The sequence below is a fragment of the Nomascus leucogenys genome, chromosome X, assembly GCF_006542625.1.
Source record: "Nomascus leucogenys isolate Asia chromosome X, Asia_NLE_v1, whole genome shotgun sequence".
In the NCBI taxonomy this organism is placed as follows: Eukaryota; Metazoa; Chordata; class Mammalia; order Primates; family Hylobatidae; genus Nomascus; species Nomascus leucogenys.
In genome coordinates, this window is record NC_044406.1 from 16,916,061 (window position 1) to 16,939,794 (window position 23,734).

A 23,734-nucleotide genomic window follows, 5' to 3' on the forward strand; every position below is an offset into this window, starting at 1 on the left:
CTTTTTAATGTCTTTGAGTAAAGTTACATATATATTTGAAAAGTGGTTTTGAATATCTTTTGTTAAATCTTACGTGCTTTTAAAAATTATTGTAAATGTGTTTTGTTTTTGTTTTTCTTTGAGACAAGGTCTGGCTCTGTTGTCCAGGCTAGAGTGCAATGGCACAATGTTGGCTCACTGCAGCCTCTGCTTCCCAGGCTCAAACCGTTCTCCCATCTCAGCCTCTGGAGTAGCTGGGACTACAGGCATGCTCTGCCACACACAGCTAATTTTTATATATTTTGTTGAGGCTGGATTTTGCCATGTTGCCCAGTCTGGTCTCGAACTCGTGAGCTCAAGCAATCTGCTTGCCTCAGCCTCCCAAAGTGCTGTGATTACAGGCATGAGCCATTGTGCCCCGCCCATAAATGTGATTTTTAAAAATTGCATTTTCTATTTCTTACAAATGATCTTTACAAATGCTGCTATTTGTGTATTAAGCTTATGTTCAGCTACCTTGCGAAACACTAATAATTCCAATAATTTATGAATTCTTTTGAATTTTCTATGAGGTGTAATATCTGCAAATTCTGTTTTCGTTTCCTCTTTTCAATCATACATTTTATTCATTTATTGTTTCTTATTTTACTAAGCCAGCTATAACCTGCAAGGATGTTTTTGTTTTGTTTTTGTTTTTGAGACAGGGTCTTGCAGTGTCGCCCAGGCTGGAGTGCAGTGGTGTGATCACGGCTCACCGCAGCTTCGCCCTCCTAGGCTCAAGCAATCCTCCCACCTCACCCTCTGAGAGTAGCTGGGACTACAGGCGTGCACCACCACACCCGGCTAATTTTTGTAGTTTTTCTAGAGAAAGGGTTTCACCACATTTCCTAGGCTGGTCTTGAATTCCTGAGCGTGAGTGATCCGTCCACCTCAGCCTCCCAAAGTGCTAGGATTATGGACATGAGCCACTGTGCCTGGCTAGGATGCTTAATACTAATGTTAATAAGTATTAATAGTAGAACTCCTTGTCATGTTTTTGTTTGTTTGTTGGAGACAGGGTCTCACACTGTTGCCCAGGCTAGTGTCCGATGGCACAATCACGGCTCACTGCAGCTTTGACCTCCTGAGCTCAAGTGATCCTCCCGTCTCAGCCTCCCACAACCATGCCCACCAGGCTAGGTTTTTTTGTTTTTGTTTGTTTGTTTGTTTGTAGAGACTGGGTCTCCCTGTGTTGCTCAGGCTGGTCTCTAATTCCTGGGCTTAAGCGATCCTTCTGCCTTGGCTTCCTAAAGTGCTGGGATTGTATGCGTGAACCACTGTGCCTGGCACATGTTCTTAAGTTTTAAAGGGACTGTGTTTACTATTTCACATTTAAGAATGATGTTTGTTGTAGGTTTTTGTCAGATGCCCTTATCAGGATATGCACATTTTAAAATCACCTAATTATGTATATATTGCTTTTTAGAAAATTTGCACCAATTTACATTTCTACCATCAGTGTATGGAAGGGCACTTCTTGACAATACTTATCCACATCACATGGGGTATTCTTGTTAAAAGTTTCAGATTTTATAGGCAGTAAGGAACTTCTTGTTTTGATTTGTTTCTTCCTTTTAAAACAATATTTTGTGTTGTTACCACTGTTATTCTTAGAGATGGGATAAGCTTTTTGAAACAAAGCTTATTGAAAATATTTCAGATTTAGAGAAAAATTGAAAAAATAGTGCAAAGAGTTTCCTACTTCCTATACCCTTGACCTAGATTTTCCAAGTGTTAATATTTTATCATATTTGCTTTATAATTCTTTGTCTTTTTTTCTCTTCCCCCATACACACATGTAATTTTTCTCAATGGTTTAAGTTGTAAACATGATGCCCCTTTAAAAACTTTAGTGCTGTCTCTTAAAAACGAGAGCATTGTTTTATATAACCGAAGTACTAATATGAAAATTAGAAAACTACTGACAACAGTACTATAATCTGTGAACATTTGAATTGTATCAATTGTTCTTCATAGCAAAAAAAAAGAACAAAAGCTTTTTCTTGTCCAGGATGTAATCCAGGATCATGCATTGTATTTCATTGTCATATCTCTTAATCTTCTTTAATTTGGAATAGTCGCTTCTTGTTGCTCAGTTGTTTCTTGTCTTTCATGACCTTGACATTTTAAAAGAATATGGGCCAATTATTTAGTAAAATGTCCCTCAGCTTGGGCTTGTCTCTTGCTTCTTGTGGTTAGATTCAGGTTTTGCATTTCTGGCAGGAATGCCACAGAAGTGGTGATGTGATGCATCCTATCGGGGGCATATAATGTTGGTTTGTCCCCTCATTGATGACGTTAACTTGATCATTTAATTAAGGTGGTGTCTGGCAGGATTCTTCAATGTAAAATTACTATTTTTCTTCTTGTAATTAATAGGTATCTTGTGGAGAGATACTTTGAGATTAGATAATATCCTGTTTTCCATCAAATTTTCAACCACTAGTTTTAGCATATATTGATCATACTTGCTTGAAATAATTATTACCAGAGTGATTGCCAAATGGCGATTTTCTAATTTTATCACTACATTTATTATTTGGAATTATACTTTGCAAAAGAGCTTTCTCTTCTCCCCCATTTATTTATTTATGTCAGTAAGGACTTTTAAAAAAATTATATGGGTTATAATCTGTTACCGTGCTTATTTACTTTGTTGCTCAAATATTCCCGATTAGGCCAGTGGGAGTCACATCAGTCTGACTCCTGTATCCTTTTGAGGTACCCCTATCATTCTTTGAGCATTTCCTTACTTTCTGGCACCACAAAAATATGCCCTAGGCTCCTATGGTACTTCTCCTGCCCCACCCTAGGAATCAGCCATTTCTTCAAGGAACCCTAGTTCCTTTTATTAGAGCACCAGCTGTGTTCATAGCTATAGGAGTATCATTGCTTCTAGGCCTTCTCAGCAGACAGAGCTAGGAAATATATGTATGTGAGTGCGCATTCACACAAACACCTTTATATCTGTCTATACTCCTGTATATTAAAAACTGAGCTTATATTGTTAACTCCAACTCCAAGCCTTCTCCCTTTTTATATTTGTTACTCCCTTTTATGAGAATAAGAAACCAAGGTCAATATATTCACAGAATATTTACCTATTTGCCCAATCTTAGAACACACACAAACAAGTTTCATGTCACTGTATAAAAGCAGGTAGCTAAGTAGAATATAGTATTTGTTTATAATTCTTTTTATTTTTAGCTTTAGGAGAGTAGATAGTGAAAATGCTGTTTTTAAAAGTTACCTGTGGTTTATTCATTTGTCCTTGTCCCCAAAAGTGTGGTTATATTATTTCAAATACAGAGAGGTTCATTTGTTTGTTTGTATTCATTCCATTTTGGGTTCTTCGCTCCTATTACTGTTGGTTTCTTCATTTTAAGTGTATAAAACATTAAAATGGATTGAAAAATAACTATACAAAGAGGTAAGATTGGTTACTAGAGTACTGCAAGTATAAAACTTACAGCTTTTAATTGTGTTTTTTTTTTTTTTCAGGGAGTCATTTAATACTTCATGATTAGAACAAATATGTGAAAGTTCCCACCAACCAGTGAGAATTTCTTCCTTCAGACGGTTTTGGTTCTTACTGCACAGCTTTCTGAGAAGTTCTTTTGGTGCCATGTTTTGTGGCTTGCATCAAAAGAAGAGTTTGTCTTCATGAAGATTCCTAACATTGGTAATGTGATGAATAAATTTGAGATCCTTGGGGTTGTAGGTGAAGGTAAGTTGGAATTTTTGCGTTCCTTGAGTTTTGAGCAATGAACAGTTATTCCTACCACCAAAAAGTTACTAATTGGATCCTGTTAATTTAACCTATATCAATTCACATGTGTGTCTAAGAGTAAAATATTAAAAATAAAATTACTCTTAAACAATTTGGGTCTCACTCTCCAATAAATTAATAACATTTTAAAACCCTTTAAAGTTTAATAAATCAAAGATTTTTTTCCCTTTTCTTTTAAAAAGAGCCCCAGTGTTACAACAGTCTTTGCCTTCATTCATTTTTTTAGCAATCATGAGTTCCTTAGTCTGCATTTTTTTCTTGGTTACATTTTATTTTTATATCAGCTAGGCTTATTTTGAATAACTTAAATTTCATTCATTCATTCATTCATTCATTCAAGACAGAGTCTCACTGTTACCCAGGCTGGAGTGCAGTGGCCTGATCTCGGCTCACTGCAGCCTCTGCCTCCTGGGTTCAAGCGATTCTCCTGCCTCAGCCTCCTGAGATTGCAGGCGTGAGCCGCTGTGCCCAGCTAATTTTTGTATTTTCAGTAGAGACTGGGTTTCACCATGTTGGTGAAATTTTACTTAATACCTGGTAAATAAACAAATAAGTAACTTCTGTTTCTTTGAAAATGGGAGACTAGTTTTGTAAATTCTGAGGCACACAATTTTATCTCTGAAATCAGGGTGTATCTTATAATCAGTATCATGTCGCAGTTTAATTGGCAGCATTCTTCCTTTCCTAATAGTACATAAAATAATGCTCATGACCAATGATATACCATTGATTTGATGAAATATGATGTCATTTTATATAAACTGACTCCTAAAGAAAAATCGTTTCTTCTGATTTTTCCTGCTTAGTAATTTTTGCTCTAGACTTAAAGATAACTTTGGAAATTTTGATAAATGATTCTGTTAACAGAGGATAAGTGATTATAATTATGGTTTCTTAGCATTTATATCTTTAAAGCATATGTTACAAAAATTTCATATTTCAGAATTTTCAAATAAACTTTGAATTCCTAAAGGACTAAAAAAGTTCACCTATGTGAACAGCAAAGCTGTTATTAAGTTTTTAAGTTGGCAAATCCTTTCAAATACATAGAAACAATTAAAATAAAGAGTTTAATCATTGGATGCTTGTTTCAAGGTCTGAAATTCAAACCATACAAAACAAATAGGTCTTCGTTCCTTCAGTAGTCAACTCCTCTTCCATTTCTTCATCGATGTTATGTAAAAATTCATTTTCAGTGTCTTGCCTACCATCTGTTCTGGAATAGCCTATTTTATTTTTCAAAAGTATTAGAATTAGAGACCAATGCAATAAAGCTGCTGACTGGAGAAGGCTAGCATATAGGGTGTAACAAGGTTAGAATGTTCCAGATTCTGGGCCTAAGGTTTTCTGGATCATAACTAGTTTTTCTCAGTATAGCCACAGGTGATCATCTTCTTTGGGATTGGCTCAAAATTACCAGACTGTAATATATATATATCAGAATATGTTACTTTAAGTTGTAATCAGAACCACCATTGCTGTATGTTTCTTTCTTTGGAAAGCACCTCACATATATTTTTGGCTAGGATATACATATAAAGTATATAAAAATCCGTCGCTAGGCACGGTGGCTCATGCCTATAATCCCAGCACTTTGGGAGGCTGAGGTGGCGGATCACAAGGTCAAGAGATCCAGACCATCTTGGCCAACATGGTGAAACCCTGTCTCTACTAAAAGTACAAAAATTAGTGGGCTGTGGTGGCGGGCGCCTGTAGTCCCAGCTACTCAGGAGGCTGAGGCAGGAGAATAGCTTGAACCCAGGAGGTGGAGGTTGCAGTGAATGAGCTTGCGCCACTGCACTCTAGCCTGGTGAGAGAGCGAGACTCTGTCTCCAAAAAAAAAAAAAAAAAACCCTGTCAAGCAAACTCTACATTCTTGTAGTTTAGACTGTATTTTTTACCCCATAGAAAAACTGGCATAGGCAGTTAGAGAATTGGACAATTGCCTGGCAATTGTGGAGTTAAGTTAGATGGTTATAATGGCTGGTTCTGTGCTAACTGTGATAATAGGATTTATCCATCCCTACCAAAGTGAGGGAGACTTGTTCAGGTCCCATAGACTCTGTTGGAGACACATTTCCCAATTTTGTATCCCTGAAGCCCCCTTCTCGTAGATGAATGCAGGCTTGCCAGTCTGCTAATGTTAATGTTCTTGATGTTTCTGCAAAGCTCAGCTATCATTCATTACATTTTGATTCTCTTAATTAGATTTTTCACGTTATAATTTTAACCTCAGTTTCCTGGGTACTTCGCTGTCAACTCTGTTCTAAGGAAGAAGTCTATTGCCTAGATAATAGGATAAGTAACCCCAAAGGTGGTTACTTGTTGAAATACACCAAAGACAGTGGGAGTGCTTGTGGCCTTTGTGCATGAACTGTCTTTATTTATGGCAAAAGGTAGCAAATCCTACTAGCTATTAATTGGAATACTGAGGCCTGGACTACCTTGCCAGTCAAGAGAGACATTCAGCTGGGTGTGGTGGTGCATGCCTGTAATCCCAGCACTTTGGGAGGCTGAGGTGGGAGGATTACTTGAGGCCAGGAGTTTGAGACCAGCCTGGGCAACATAGTGAGACCATGTCTCTACAAAAAACTTAAAAAACAAAACAAAACAAAAAAATAAAAAGGGACATTTCAGTATCCTAGAGGAAGATTTTAATGTCTTCTAGAATAGATAATGTATTTGGTGGGCTCTGTGCTTGAGCTTACTATTGGGATGTCATTAGCTCTTAAGGTTTTTTGTTTGTTTGTTTGTTTGTTTTTGAGATAGAGTCTTGCTCTGTCGCCCAGGCTGGAGTGCGGTGGCATGATCTAGACTCACTGCAACCTCTGCCTCCTGGGTTCAAACGATTCTCCTGCCTCGGCCTCCTGAGTAGCTGGGATTACAGGCACCTGCAACTATACCCAGCTAATTTTTGTATTTTTAGTAGAGATGGGTTTTCGCCATGTTGGCCAGGCTTGTCCCGAACTCCTGACCTCAGGTGATCTGCCAGCCTCGGCCTCCCAAAGTGCTGGGATTATAGGCGTGAGCCACTGTGCCTGGCCTAGCTCTTAAGTTTTAAGTTCCATAGAATCTTCTGAGTTAATTTTCATTTATTCTCAAAGTTCTCGAGACCAAATCTTGTCTTCATAAATGTGTAACCCTACGTTTAAACATATCGCCAATGAAATTTTCTTTAAAAAGAAACATTTAAAAATACTTGTTGGAAGAAATGACTTGTCTATACTCTTGATTTATAATAAATGTATAATAAAGTATGTTCCATTTGTATGTGGCTCATTATTGCATTATCACTATAGAATCTTGTCACTTTAGTAGTCATTATTATAACACTGAGAAGCAATGTTAATATAGCAGAGCTTTGATTTCTTCAAGACCTGTAGTTTGTATGTGTGCCCTTGACTGTTTACTTCTTTTTATTATAGGAGCCTATGGAGTTGTACTTAAATGCAGACACAAGGCAAGTACATTATTTTTAAAAAGAAATATCTGTATATGTTTAACTGTTTTGAAACTAATGTAGTGGTCTGTGCACGTGGGCATGTACAGGTTGAGCATTCCTTATCTGAAATGCTTGAGACCAGAAATGTTTTGGATTTTTTTGGATTTTGGAATATTTCCATATATGTAATGAGATACCTTGGGGATGGGACCCAAGGCTAGACACGAAATTCATTTATGCTTCATATATACTTAATACATATAGCTTGAAGGTAATTTTATGCAATATTTTTAATTTTTGTCTAAAACAAAGTTTAAATACTTATATGTAGAATTTTCTACTTGTGGCCTCATATCAGTACTCAGAGTTTTGGATTTTGGAGCATTTTGGATTTTTGAATTAGGGATGCTCAACCTGTAATTAAAACTCTGGTTATGATGATGTTGTTTAATGAAGTAGAATTAATATGTGAATGCTGCCAGAAAGTGACTACTTTTAGATAAGCTTGATCATGGTTGGATAGTCCTTAGTTCTTAGCAATCACATGCTATTTTTTTTTTTCAACTGACCTATGTCATGCACCTCATAATGACATTTAGATCAACAGTGGACAGCATGTATGATGGCGGTCACGTAAGATTATGATATGGTATTTTTTGTTTAGATAAAAAACATTTTCAGATACACAAATACTTATCATTGACTATGGTACTCAGTAAGGTAACATGCTATACAGGCTTGTAGCCTTGAAACAATAGGCTATACCATGTAGCCTAGATGTGTAGTAGGCTATTCCATCTAGGTTTGTGTAAGTATACTCTTTGATGTTTGCACAGTGATAAAAATCACCTAATGACATATTTTTCAGAATGTATTCTTGTCATTAAGTGATGCATGACTGTATAAGTGAAAAGCTCCCTAATGGGAAAAGAGAAAAGGTGGTGGGATGGGAAGAAGAAGGCACGGCAGTGACAGATTTAATTTATGTTCAAGTACTTATGAGAAAAGAGAAGTTTTTTTTTTATTATTTTTCATGTAGAGCCATTGATTTAGATTGCTTGATGCATTTGAATCCAGATTCTGAAGGGTAATAAGGTAGGTATTTGGATATGAGCTAGAACTTGGGATAATAGTGTCGATTATGATTACTGGCTATAGTTGATTACCCTTGAACAGCTGTGAAATGAACCTTACTAGAAATTATTTTACTATGATAGTAATCACAAATTATTCAGAGAAGTTATTTGAAGTTTCCATAGCTGTCGTTCAGTGGTAAACATGTTTTACTAGGAGAGTAACTTTCAGATGGCAAGTGTTGAAACTGTAACAAGCATTAGTTTAAATATTTTTCTATTATGGCATACCTAGTCTGAGTATTTGGCTTCATTTGCATATAATTTGTTAAGACCAAGGTTTTAAGTTTTTTCGTGATGTTTTAGAGTGATATAATTTATGTCTGTGATGATTTTAGCAGTTTAACCCAAAGCATTTAAACTCTTGAATCTGTCATCTATTGAAAATAATATGTGTGTGTATGTATGTAAATACGCACACACATAAATAAATAAAGATGATACTCTTATATTTGCTTTTTCTTTCCTATTGTACAAAATACTACCTGCCTTTGGGATTTAAGCCTTCGTGACACTTAATATATTTTTGTGTTTAGATCACAGATCTCTTACTTCCATGCAATGGCTTTTGTATTCTTGAAATTGGGTGATTGAACTATTTTATGTTAATAATAGTTATCTGAAGATCTCTTTGCCATTAAATTTTCAAAAATGGTTTGAGTACTATCGGTTCTTGATTAAGGATGTTTAAGAATTTAAAATAATAAATATAATAAAAATAAATTTAGCACCTTGAACACCTTTTTAAGAAATGTTACTGTAGTTTGAAATTAAACAAATGAAAAGCTCCCTAATAAAATGCTAAATGCTATACTTTTATTGACTTGCCTTTAGTTATAAGTTTCTGAAGCTTAAAAAAAATTCCTGGGTGGATATTACTTGCGAGACGTAGTTTATTAATTTCCAAGTTAAATTTGACTTTTTCCCGAACATAAAACCTCCTTTTATACAATGGCTCTGTTTATGCAACATTGCAAATGGAAACTTCAGTTTTTACTTCTAATCTTGGGTTTTAAAACTCAAAGATTTATGAGATATATACATATCTTACATGCGTACATACACATATGCATACATGTGTTATACATATACATATATCTGATATATATTACACATCATGTACAGAGTCCAAATGTTTTCTCCTAGTCATTGTCATACTTCAACCTGTGACCTTTTCCTCTATACTTTCATGTAACTTTAAGCTCTCCCTCTGCCTTTTATATAAAAATAGTTTATTATTTAAATATATTGTTTTTATCTTTCTATTTACTCATTTGTTAAAATGGTTGTTTCATATAGCTGGTTCTCAAAACACACACTGTTAGTGCCAGCAGGATGGGCCCAGTGTGAAAGTGGATGAGAATGGACATCTCTGCTCTTAGGAAACCAACTCTAAATGTGAACTCTGATTTTTAGTTACTGTGTGTAGGGCACTTTGAATTACAAGGATAAATAAACCATACTTTTCTTGCCTTTATATGGCTTATGATCTGTCTGAAGAGATAGAAGAATAGATAAAAAAAAAAAACAAGCCTGTGAAGTTGCTGCAAATGAGATACATCTAAAACATTTCTGTCTTTGCTGTCCTTCACTACATGAGGTCACACACCAGCTCTTTAAGTGTTATGGCTTTCTCCTTGCATGTGTCTAAAAAGATATCTCTGGATGGAAAATTTAAAGCATAAATTAGTGCCTATCTCAGAGTATTATAAAACTCTTTTTTAGAATCTGCAGCTGTTTAGTCATTAGGCTTGTTATAGATAGTATATCCTTTTCTCAGCTAAAATCAGACCTTCAAATCTATACCCCATTATCCAAAAATAGAGAATTTGATGCTTCTGGCAAGATTGATGCTTTAGGGTCAAACAAATGGATTATTATGAAACTCGTATTATAATTAAAAATGTATGTAATCTTCCCGATCATACTTATGTAATCAGGCCAATATGTTTTGCATACCTTTAAAAATTTAGTGAAATGTTTATAAAAATGTATAAGTCAGGTCTGTGTGATTGTTTATGCATAAATTGGGTATCTTTTTGAAAAGGTTGACTGTGGGTGTGTATATAATTAAATAATTCTTAGCATGTTGTATATTTGAACAAGTATAGAAGAAAGTCACTGTTTTAATCTGTGTACTGTTGCAGTAATTGAGAGGTCATGCTGATAAATAGGTGTATTTTGTCTTTTGTGCATAGAATATGATGTTGGGCTGATCCAGACCAAAGATCATACTTCCTAATTTACTGAAATTAATGCTGCTCAATTTCAAAGGAAAAATATAGCTTGTACTATTTTTCTGACAGCTAAACAAAATTAAGATGTATATATTTATTGTATATATAATAATAAGTTATTATATATACACATTGACATGCATATGAAAACTCTTAGCAGTGACTAAGCTTCTTTTTAGGACTCATTATGACTACTCACATTTGAAAGATGTTCTAGGCTGGGCACAGTGGCTCACGCCTGTAATCCCAGCACCTTAGGAGGCCAAGGTGGGCAGATCACCTGAGGTCAGGAGTTCAAGACCAGCCTAGCCAATGTGGTGAAACCTGGTCTCTACTAAAAATACAAAAATTAGCCGGGCATAGGGGCGCATGCTTTTAGTCCCAGCTACTCAGGAGGCTGAGGCAGGAAAATAACCTGAACCTGGGAAGTGGAGGTTGCAGTGAGCTGAGATTGCACCACTGCACTCCAGCCTGGATGATAAGAGTGAAACTCCATCTCAAAAAAAAAAAAAAAAAAAAAAAAGATATTCTGGTTTGGACCTTTACCCTACAGATATACATTATGCATAGTTAATTATCTTTTTATTTGTATGTGGGTTTTTTTTTTTTTTTTGAGACGAAGTCTCACTCTCACCCAGGCTGGAATGCAGTGGTGTGATCTCGGCTCACTGCAGCCTCCACCTCATGGGTTCAACCGATTCTCGTGCCTCAGCCTCCCAAGTATCTGGGACTATAGGTGCCACACCAACATGCCCGGCTAATTTTTGTATTTTTAGTAGAGACGGGGTTTCATTATGTTGGCCAGGCTGGTCTTGGACTCCTGACCTCAAGTGATCTGCCTGCCTCGGCCTCCTGAAGTGCTGGGATTTACAGGCGTGAGCCACTGCGCCCAGCCTTGTGTGTCTGTTTTAAAGTGCCTGTGAAATAGGCATGTTTTGTAGCATGCTCTTCTTAGCAAAAACCCAAAAAGGTCATGCTTACAACAAGGCAAGGATAATTGAATGGGGTTGAAATAAAGGCATTCATTTAGAACTTGAGGAAAGTGGGCTTGTACAGCTTGATAGGGAGAGGCTGGACGGTGATGCTCATTGAGCCCAGGACAGGAAAGTGGTGATTCATATAATTTGTTTCTGTGACTGTGGTTGACTTATGAGAAGTTTTTGTTTGTTTTGAAGCAGTAGGTGACATATGCTTTTGAGATAGCTAGTTATACAAAGCTGTGAACATCCAACATTGGGTTACAGGCTATAGGTGTTCAATAAATAATAATCTTACGTTAGAGAACTGAAAATGAAGGATGCAGTAGAGAGCTGTTGCGGAGTAGCAGGGACCTGGTACGTGTGGAGGCATGAAAGATGATCCCAGGGACTTGAATGTGGTAAACTAGAAAAGCTTTGGTATTATTTATTTGACTGGGAAACTTATAAAAGATATATGAGTTTGGGGGGAGAAATAATGAGTTTGGCTTTAATAAAGAATAAAAATGGCAGCAGAATATAAAACCTAATATTAACAAGTACTACCTATTGAGCATCTACCACATGCTAGACACTCTACTAGATGTCTCAATCACTACAACAAGATAACTCTATTCTTAGCCTCATTTTACAGATGAGGAAACTGAGTCTCAGAGGGTCTATGTAATAGGGCCAAAATCATGTGGCTGATAAATTGTGGAACTAGGCTTTGATCTGACTCCAGAAATAGCTAACTTGAGCGTGAGATAGGAGCCTTCTCTTCTCTTCTCTTCTCTTCTCCTCTCTTCTCCTCTCTTCTCCTCCCTTCCTTCCTTCCTTCTTTCCTTCTTTCTCTCTCTCACTCTCTCTCCCTCTCTCTCTCTCTCTCTCACTGTGTTGCCCAGGTTGGAGTGCAGTGGCACAATCTCTGCTCACTGCAACCTCCGCTTCCCGGGTTCAAACCGTTCTTATACCTCAGCCTCCCGAGTATCTGGGATTACAGGCATGAGCCACCACCATGCGTGGCTAATTTTTGTATTTTTAATAGAGATGGGGTTTCACCTTGTTGGCCATGCTGGTCTTGAACTCCTGACCTCAAGTGGTCTGCCTCCCTCAGCCTCCCAAAGTGCTGGGATGACAGGCGTGAGCCATTGCGACTGGCCTACCTTTTTTTTTTTTTTTTAAATTGCTAAACAATTTTAAGAAGATACTTGAGGAAAAAGATCTGACTCCTCTTAGAGAGGCACTCATAGAGAACCATTGTGTGTGGTTTCTGCTCTTGTCCTGGGTTTTGTTGCTGATCCAATTAATTGTAGAACAGTGTCTGGAACACTGAAATAGTCTCACCCAAATTCTAATTCTTTGTATTTTAATATTTTGTATTTGAGATTTTGCTAGACTGTTGATACCGGAAAAACTACAAATGCTGCTGTTGTCTTTTTTTTTTTTTCTAATAAGATAGGGTCTCGCTATGTTGACCAGGCTGGTCTCGAACTCCTTGGCCTCAAGCAATCCTCCCATCTTGGCCTCCCAAAGTGCTGGGATTATAGGCGTGAGCCACTGCACCTGGCCACTTCTGTTGTCTTTTTATCTATTAAAGAAATAATGGCTCGTGTGTCATTTTCCATGCTGATCTGATTTTTTGTTGTTTTGAGACAGAGTTTTGCTCTTGTCACCCAGGCTGGAGTCCAATGGCGCAATCTCGGCTCACTGCAACCTCCACCTCCCGGGTTCAAGTGATCTCCTGCCTCAGCCTCCCGAGTAGCTGGGATTACAGGCATGCGCCACCACACTGACTAATTTTTTGTATTTTTAGTAGAGACAGGGTCTCACCGTGTTGGTCAGGCTGGTCTTGAACCCCTGACCTCATGTGATCCACAACGCCCGGGCCTCCCAAAGTGCTGGGATTACAGGCATGACCGCCTGGCCTGACCTGACTTTTTTAGGGAACTAGAAGAGTTTTGGGCCTTTGCAAGCCTCCTGTTTGCCTTTATCTTCATCATCCGAATCTACATTTAGTTTATTGTTTGTACTAAAAAACTTTTTTAGTAAACAGAGTAAGGGAATGGTCATGTTAGAATTAGTATTACCTCTTTCTACTCTGAAAACTTTCCCTCATTCCTCCTTTTTACAGTGATTCAGTTCCTAAATCATCATTTCCCCGCTCACTTCTAGAGGATGAATTGGCTGGAATGCTTTTCCAGTTTACCACTTTCAAATCCTTGAGATTATCTTTCATCCTCTTCAGGGACTGAGTCCCTGCTACTCTGCAACAGCTCTCTACTACATCTTTCATCTTCAGTTCTCTAATTTAAGTTAACATTCTTATTTATTGAATACTTATAGTTAACTTTAAAGTCCTTTTATGGTAATCATAAAAATATAATTAGTTCAAAGAAGAGAACATCTCTTTTGCACTATAAGGTGAATAATTTCATTAGTCTCTGATAAATGTGCTTAAGTGATTTATACTAGCTCCTTAATGCCACTTTTCTTCGAAACTTCAGAAACAAAAATGAGTGTGAATCATTTTTCCCCCCACAGGCCTGCAGTATATAGGCACTGATGAACAAATACCTATATAGTGGAAACTCTTGAGTAATTTAAGCATAGCTCTTTATCAGTTGTTGAAACTACTTCAAAGTAGTGCATGGATCCCAGCACTTTGGGAGGCCAAGGCAGGCAGATCACCTGAGGTCCAAGAGTTCAAGACCAGCCTGGTCAACATGGTGAAACCCCATCTCTACTAAAAATACAAAAGAATTTGCTGGGCATGGTGGCGGACACCTGTAATCCCAGCTACTTGGGAGGCTGAGGCAGAATCGCTTGAACCCGGGAGGCAGAGGTTGCAGTGAGCGGAGATTGGGCCAGTGCACTCCAGCCTGGGCGACAGAGCGAGACTCCATCTCAGAAAACAACAGAGTAGTACGTGGTGATCTATTTCTACATAAAAAGTAATCCAACACTGATTTACTGTGTAATTAGAAGCTGTAGTTCATATTTTACAATTTAAAGGTGTCTTTCATATATTAAAGCATTTTAATTTTTAAAAAATCAACTTTTTTTTTTTAAAGCTACTTCCTATACTTAAAACACTGTGTTCTAGGCATGACATCATAAAGTAAAATTCAACCAGACATCTAAGGAAAATCTACTGAATGCCTATCAAATATCAGGCACTTAGCTAGGCACTGACTGCAAAAAAACAGTAAGATGTAATTCTTACTTTTAAGGAATTTAACATGGATAAATTAACAAATATAAAGTCATGTTTTCTTTTTTTTTTTTTTTTTTTTTGAGACGGAGTCTCGCTCTGTCGCCAGGCTGGAGTGCAGTGGCACAATCTCAGCTCACTGCAACCTCCACCTCCCAGGTTCAAGTGATTCTCCTGCCTCAGACTCCCAAGTAGCTGGGACTACAGGTGCCCGCCACCATGCCTGGCTAATTTTTTTATTTTTAGTAGAGATGGGGTTTTACCATGTTGGCCAGGATGATCTCAATCTCTTGACCTCATGATCCACCCTCCTTGGCCTCCCAGAGTGCTGGGATTACAGGCATGAGCCATCACCCCAGCCTTAAAGTCATGTTTTCTGTTGTCAGGAAGTTTAACATACAGTTTGGGAGAGGTAAATTTGAGATAAGATGGTAGTTGACATGACAGTGTGAAACCTTTCCCTTTTTTTTTTCCAATAAATTCTCCATTGAAGCCTGCTTTAGGAAAAACTCATGTCAATAATAAAGCGGGAGGGGAAAAGGATTTCCCAGAACCCCACATGAGAGCTACCATAAAGCTGGGAATAGAATTAAGGAGTAACATTATTAGCTGATAATGGACTGAATGAGAATGGTATAGTGAAGACCTCTGTTTTACCTCTGTGTCAGAGGGCCCAGAATTCTTGGTGTAGTAATGATGGATTGTAGAACCTTCCCCAAATGGCACAGTTGAAATCCAGGAGGCCCAAGTCATTGCTGTTAAGACTCTACCATATTAGGATGGGCAGGAGAACTTCTCCTATCTTTAAAGATCTGGAGTTGGCAAACTACTGCCTGTGGGCTCTATTTTATAAATAAAAGTTTTGTTGGAATGCCGCCACAGTCATTTAAGTATTTTTTGTGCATGCTTTTGCAATACAATGATGGTTGAGTAGTTGCGATAGAGACTGACCCACAAAGCCTGAAATATTTATTATCTGGCTTTGTATAGAAAGAGTTTGCTGACTTCTGATATTGAGCAAGCCCTAACTAGGAGAATATTGTGGGAACAGCATAGTGGCCTTAGTGAACCACAGTCTTAATTTCTATTTGACTCTTTGCCCTTGGTGCTCTAAGAGCCTGAGGAATAAGGTTAATAAGGTAGGGGACTTCAGTGAAAATTACTTTTCCCTTGATCTGGACTTGAATAAATCCTTTGAATGGCTGGGCAGGAAGTTTTGTATTGGTTACCTCTTTCACATGTCAACTGTCACAGCAGAGATGTGGAATTTGCTGGGTACTGGGCATACAGAGACGCATACAGTCTATTTACCTTCTGTCACATCACTGGCCTGCATAGCGCCCTTTCCACCCAAAGACGAATACGAAGAAGAAAACAGTCCTCATTGAGACTGTGAAAAAATTCTTCAGCTCAAGAGAAGGACATTCTCATAAATGTGAAGAGATTTATGAGTGTAAAATTCTTTGGAGAAAAATATGTGAGATTCAAAGGAACGTAAATAAGAAATTAAGACGAAACAGTTAACTTTTGTTTCAAGTGCCTCTTGTCTTCCAGGCATTGTGCTAGCTGCTTTATTTTCGTGTCTCTTTCAATCCTCGTATTAACCATAAAAGTTAGAAGGAATTATCCTCCTCTTATGTGGGGGAAACTGGTGCTCGAATAGGTTAATTTCCTGAAAGCCATACAAGTTAGTAGATGGTTGAGCCAGGAATTAGTCACATTTTAGGCTCCCCCTCTTTCTTAAAAAAATTGAGGTAAAAGTCACATAACATGAAATTAACCATTTTAAAGTATACAAGTATGTGACATTGAGTACATTCATAATGTTGTGCAACCACCACCTCTTTCAAGTTCCAAAACATTTTCATCACCTCAAAAGAAAACCCTGTACTCACTATTTACCCCCCATTTTCCCTTGCCCCTGGCAACCACCAATCTGCTTTCTGTATTTACCTATTTTGGATATTTCATATAAATGGAATCATACAAATCATACAACATGTGACCGTTTGTGTTTGGCTTCTTTGACCTATGTTTTCAAAGTTTATCCACGTTGTAGCAAGTAACAGTACTTCATTCCATTTTATGCCTGCATGATACTGTTTCGTATTGTATGAATATACCTCATCTTGTTTATCTTTTCGTCAGTGATGGACATTTGAGTTGTTTCTACCTTTTGTCTATTGTGAATATTATTGCTATGAACATTCATGTACAAGTGTTGTTTGAATTTCTATTTTCAATTCTCTGGGGTATATACCCCAAAGTAGAGTGGAAATGCCATGTTTAATTTTTTGAAAAATTGCTTAAACTGTTTTCCACAGCAGCTGCCCTACTTTACATTCCCACCAGCAATGTATGAGAGTTCTAATTTCTCAACATCCTCAGCAACTCTTGTTTCCTCCTCCTCCTCCTTCTCATTGAGACAAAGTCTCACTCTGTCGCCCACGCTGGAGTGCAGTGGCTCCCTCCAACCTCCGCCTCCCAGGTTCAAGTGATTCTTGTGCCTCAGCCTCCCGAGTAACTGGGATTACAGTTGTGCAAGCCACCATGCCTGACTAATTTTTGTATTTTTAGTAGAGATGGAGTTTTGCCATGTTGGCCAGGCTGGTCTCAAACTCCTGGCCTCCAGTGATCCACCTACCTTGGCCTCCCAAAGTGTTGGGACTACAGGTGTGAGCCACCACGCCTGGCCACCTTATTATTACTTTTTAATTGTAGCCACCCTAGTGGATGTAGTGTGGTATCTTACTGTGGTTTTAATTTCCATTTCCCCAGTGATGAGTGATTTTGAGCATCTTTTCATGCGCTTTTGGCCATTTGTATATCTTCTTTGGAGAAATGTCTATTCCAATCCATTGAGCATTTTAAAATTGGGTTGCCTCTTTGGTTGAATTGTAAGAGTTATTCATATAATCTGAATATAGATTCCTTATCAGATATATGGCTTGCCAATATTTTCTCTAATTTTGTAGGTTGCCTTTTCACTTTCTTAATAGTGTGCTAGATGATGTACAAGGTTTTTAGTTTTGATGAAGTCCAGTTTATTTTTTCCTTTATTGCTCATATTTTTAAAACCGTTGCCGAATCCAATGTCATGAAGATTTATGGCTGTTTTTTTTTTTTAATAGTACAGTAGTATAGTTTTAGCTCTTATGTTAGGTCGTTGATCCATTTTGAATTGTTTGTACAGTTAAAAATTGTTTTAATGAAATTTTTATATATTTAAGGGGTACAAGTACAGTTTTGTTACATGGGTTTATTTGCGTAATGGATGAAGTCTGAGGTTTTTGTGTAACCATACCCAAATAATGTACATTGTACCCATTAAGTAATTTCTCATAATGTTTGTATTGTTTTTGTATGTGTTGTGAGATAGAGGTCTAACTTCATTCTTTTGCTTGTGGATATTCAGTTGTCCCAGCACCTGGATTTGTTGAAAAGATCATTCTTTCCCCATTTACTGGTGCTAGCACCCTTGTTGAAAATCAGTTGGCCATAGACATGTGGGTTTGTTTGCGGACTCTCACTTTTATTCCTCTGGGCTATGTGCCTGTCTTTATGTCAGCACTTCACTGGTTTGATTACTATAGATTTGTAGTAAATTTTGAAATTCGGAAGTGTGAGTCTTCCAACTTTATTCTTCTTTTTCAATACTATTTTGTCTATCAAGGGCTCCTTGCAATTCTGTATGAATTTGAAAATTTTTTTTTTCATTTCTGGGAAAAAAAAGCTGTTGGAATTTTGATAGAGATTGCAATGACTCTGTAGATTGCTTTGGGTAGTACTGTCATCCTAACTATAAATTCTTCCAATCCATGGGACCTTTCCATGTATTTACATGTTTAACTTCTTTTAGCAATGTTTTGTAGTTTTCCGTGTACTAGTCTTTTACCTCATTGGTTAGATTTATTCTTAGATGTTTTATTCATTCGGATGCTTTTTTTGTTTTTGAGGCAAAGTCTAGCTCTGTTGCCCAGGCTGGAGGTTTTTTTTTGTTTTGTTTTGTTTTGTTTTGTTTTTTGAGACAGACTCTTGGTCTGTTGCCCAGGCTGGAGTGAAGTGTTGTGATCTTGGCTCACTGCAACCTCTGCCTCCTGGGTTCAAGCAATTCTCATGCCTCAGCCTCCTGAGTAGCTGGTATTACAGATGTGCACCACCACGCCCAGCTAATTTTTATATTTTTAGTAGAGACAGGGTTTTGCCATGTTGGCCAGGCTGGTCTCGAACTCTTGGCCTCATGTAATCCACCCACCTTGGCCTCCCAAAGTGCTAGGATTGTAAGCGTAAGCCACCGCACCTCGTTGCTATTTTAAATGAAATTGCTCTGTTAATTTCTTTTTTGGATTGTTTGTTGCCAGTGTATAGAAATATTACCGAATTGTTTTTCTTTTTTTGAGACAGAGGCTCTGTCACCCAGGCTGGCTGTAGTGCAGTGATGCGATCTCAGCTCACTGCAACCTCTGCCTCCCAGGTTCAAGCCATTCTCCTGGCTCAGTCCCCCATGCAGCTGGGATTACAGGCGCACGCCACCACACCCAGCTAATTTTTGTATTTTTAGTAGAGACAGAGTTTCACCATGTTGGCCAGGCTGGTTTTGAACTCCAGACGTCAAGTGATCTGCCTGCCTTGGCCTCCCAAAGGGCTGGGATTACTGACGTGAGCTACCATACCCGGCCCGTTTTTTTTTTTTTATTGTGGTAAAATATATGTAATATAAAATTTGCTGTTTTAACTATTTCTAAGGCCACAGTTTGACATTAATTGTATTCATGGTGTTACATAACCATCACTACTATGTATTTGCACATTTTTTTTCATTACCCCAAACAGGAACTGTCTGCCAGTTGAGCAATAACTCTCTAATTCCCCTATCCCCAGTAGTTGTAACTTCCAGCCTACTTTCTGTCTCTATGATTTTTGCCTATTCTAGATATTTTATATAAGTGGAATATTACAGTATTTGTCCTTTTGTGTCGGATTTCTTTCCCTTAACATGATGTTTTTAAGGTTCATTCATGTAGAGTGTATCAGAACTTCATTCCTTTATATGGCTGAACAATATTGGAACAACATATAACAATATTATATGGTTGAACCTTGAAAACATCATGTTCATTGTATATGTATAGAACGAACAAAATGTGGTGTATACATGTAATTAGACATCATCTATTACCATTGAGTATTCATGCTGTTACCTGTGGGTTTTATAAATGTTCTTTATCAGGTTGAGGAACTTGCCCTCTATTTATAGTCTTCTCATCTGCCATGGATATGATATGTGGGGGGAAAATGTACACCACATTTTGTTTATCCATTCGTTTCTTCGTGGGCACTTGAGTTATTTATACCTTTGGTTATTATGAATAATGCTGCTATGAACACTCACATACAAGTATCTGAGTCCTTGTTTTCAATTCTTTTGAATATATACCTAGGAGTAGCATTGTTGGGTCATATGGTAATTACATGTTTAATATTTTGGGGCCTACTGGTTTTTGTGTTTTGATCTTGTATTATGCAACTTTGCTGAATTCGTTTATTAGTTCTAATATTTTTGTGTGTGGATTCTTTAGAATTTTCTCTATATAAGGTACCATCTGTGAATAGGGGTAGTTTTACTTATCCATTTACAATTTGGACACCTTTTATTTCTTCTTCTTGTCAAATTGCTCTGGCTAGAACTTCCAGTGCTGTGTTGAATAGAAGTGGTGAAAGTGGGCATCTTTGTCTTGTTCCTGATCTTGAGAGGAGGGGTTTTAGTCTATTACCATTGAGTATTCGTGATGTTAGCTGTGGGTTTTAAAAATGTCCTTTAACAGGTTGAGGAAGTTGTCCTCTATTTCTAGTCTTCTCATCTGCCATGGATATGATATGTGGGTAAAGGTAGGTGGGCAGTTTAAAATGCACAGTGTTATCACAAAGCAGCTACCTCTTTCACCAAGCCTTCCTCTGGTGGTTGTGAGTCTTTGAATACTTGCAGAGTTGTGGAAAAGTTGATTCTGATACTTTTTGCCAGCTCATTAGTTGTTTTTGTGGTGGGACAGAGTCCTAGATTTCCCAGTTCTGCCATTTTCAGTGCTAACACTCTCCAGATACGTGTTTTGCACATATTTCCTTCCAGTCTGTGGCATGTCTTTTCATTCTTATAATGGTATGTTTACCAGAGCAGAAGTTTTCAATTTTAATGAAATCCTACTTAGCAATTTTGTCTTTCATGGACAGTCCTTTTGGTGTTACATCTGAAACCTCATTGCCAAACTGAAGGTCACCTAGATTTTCTAGGTTATCTTCTGGAAGTTTTATGCATTTGCATTTTACATTTAGGTGTATGATCCAGTTTGAGTTAGTTTTTGTGAAACTTGTAAGGTCTGTGTCTAGATCCTTTCTTTTGCATTTGGACATCTAGCACCATTTGTTGAAAAGATTGCTTTCTCCATTGGATTGCCTGTGCTCCTTTGTCAAAGATCTACTGATTGTATGTGTGTTGAGTCTATTTTTTGTTTGTTGGTTGGTTGGTTTGTTTTAGAGATGGGGTCTTGGCTTTGTCATCCAGGCTGCAATATAGTGATGCAGTCATGGCTCACTACAGCTTCAAACTCCTGGGCTCAAGTAATCCTCCCATCTCAGTCTCCCAAGTGGTTGGGACTATAGGCTCATGCCACCATGCCCGGCTAATTTTTAAGTTAATTAATTAATTATTTTTGAGATGGAGTCTCGCTTTGTCACCCAGGCTGGAGTGCAGTGGTGCAATCTTGGCTCACTGCAACCTCCACATCCTGGTCTCAGCCTCCTGAGTTGTGAGGACTACAGGTACATGCCACCACGCCTGGCTAATTTTTATATTTTTAGTAGAGACGGGGTTTCAGGATATTGATCATGCTGGTCTTGAATTCCTGACCCCAGGTGATCCACCCACCTCAGCCTCCCAAAGTGCTGGGACTACAGGCGTGAGCCACTGCACCCGGCCTAATTTTTAAAATTTTTGTAGGGACAGGGTCTTGCTATGTTGACCAGGCTGGCTCTTGAGTCTGTTTTGTGCTTTATTCTGTTCCATTGATGTCTGTGTCTATTTTTCACCAATACCATATTGTCTTGATTACTGTAGTTTTGTATTATCTTAAAGGGGGGTAGTAGTATCAGTCCTTTCACTTTGTCATTCTTCAGTATTGGATTGGCTGTTTTGGGCCTTTCAATACAACCTTTGACTTTAGTTTGTCAGTATTCACAGAATAGCTTCTAGGGATTTGGATTGGGATTGCATTGAATCTGCAGATCAAGTTGAGAAGAATTGACATCTTGACAATATTGAGCCTTTTTTTTTTTTTGAGATGGAATCTCACTCTGTTGCCCAGGCTGGAGTGCAATGGTGCGATCTCGGCCCACTGCAACCTCCGCCTCCCAGGCTCAAGCGCTTCTCCTGCCTCAGCCTCCCAAGTAGTTGGGATTGCAGGCTCCCACCACCACGCCTGGCTAATTTTTGTATTTTTAGTAGAGACGGGGTTTCGCCATGTTGGTCAGGCTGGTCTCAAACTCCTGACCTCAGATGATCCACCCGCCTCGGCCTCCCAAAGTACTGGGATTATAGGCGTGAGCCACCATGCCTGGCCAACAGTATTGAGTCTTATAATCTGTGAATACAAAATCTCTCTCCATTTATTTAGATCATCTTTCATTTCTTTCAACAGCAATGAATAATTTTTCACATACAGATCCTGCAAATATTTTGTTAGGTTTATACCTTAGCACTATTTTTGGGGTGCTAATATAAATTGTATTGTGTTTTCAATTTCAAATTCTAGTTGTTCTTCGCTGGTATACAGGAAAGTAATTGACTTCTGTCTGTTAACTTTGCCTCCTGTGACCTTGCTGTAATTGTTTATTAGTTCCAGGTTTTTCTTTTTCTTTTTTTTGTTTTTGTAGATTCTTTGGGATTTTCTACATAGACAGTCATGTCATCTGTGAACAAAACAGTTTTATTTCTTTCTTCCCAATTTGTATATCTTTTCTTTCCTTTTCTTGTCTTACTGTATTTCTTATGACTTCCATCCAGTACAGTGTTGAATATGACTTATGAGGTGGGGCATCCTTCTGATCTTAAGGGGAAGGCGTGCAGTTTCTTACTGTTAAGTACTGATAATGTTAGGTTTTTTGTAGATGTTTTTCATCAAACTGAGGAAGTTCCTCCCTATGCCTAGATTGCTGAGAGGTTTTTTTTTTTTTTTCTTAAATCAATAACGGAGATTGAGTTTCAAAAAATGCTTTTCTGTGTCCATTGATAAGACCATGTGATTTTTCTGCTTAGCATGGTGGTAGTGGTATATTACATGGCTTGATTTTGGAATGCTGAAGCAGCCTTTCTTTCTTTCTTTCTTTTTTTTTTTTTGAGACGGAGTTTCACTCTTGTTGCCCAGGCTGGAGTGCAATGGCGCGATCTCGGCTCTCTGCAACCTCCGCCTCCTGGGTTCAGGCGATTCTCCTGCCTCAGCCTCCCGAGTAGCTGGGATTACAGGCACCTGCCACCATGCCTGGCTAATTTTGTATTTTTAGTAGAGATGGGGTTTCTCCACGTTGGTCAGGCTGGTCTTGAACTCCCAAACTCAGGTGATCCTCCTGCCTCAGCCTCCTAAAGTGCTGGGATTACAGGCATGAGCCACCATGCCCGGCCCTGAAGCAGCCTTTCATACCTGGTGTATACTTGTTTTCATATATTGGTGGATTTGATTCCCTTAATATTTGTTGTGGATTTTTGCATCTGTATTCATGAGAGGTATTGGGATGTAGTTTGCCTTTTGAAAAATATATTTAGCTTATTTTGGTATTAGGATGATACTGACCTCATAGAATGAGTTAGGAAGTATTCCCTCTGCTCCTGTTGTCTGGAAGAGATTGTAGATAATTGGTATAATTTCTTAAATGTTTGCTAGAATTCAGCAGTGAA

The 23,734-nt window shown here is 38.0% G+C and overlaps 1 protein-coding gene across 3 annotated transcripts in view; it reads left to right on the top strand.

Annotated features, from left to right (window-relative positions):
* The window catches only part of CDKL5 (cyclin dependent kinase like 5), a 208,295-nt gene that overhangs the window by 76,206 nt on the left and 108,355 nt on the right, over nucleotides 1-23,734 (top strand). For all 3 annotated transcript variants that reach the window (XM_030807633.1, XM_003261114.2, XM_030807634.1), the window contains exons 2-3: nucleotides 3,520-3,745; nucleotides 7,234-7,268. In XM_030807633.1, coding sequence (XP_030663493.1) covers nucleotides 3,682-3,745; nucleotides 7,234-7,268 — 99 coding nt within the window. In that variant the 5' untranslated portion in view covers nucleotides 3,520-3,681. The remainder of the gene's footprint in view (nucleotides 1-3,519; nucleotides 3,746-7,233; nucleotides 7,269-23,734) is intronic.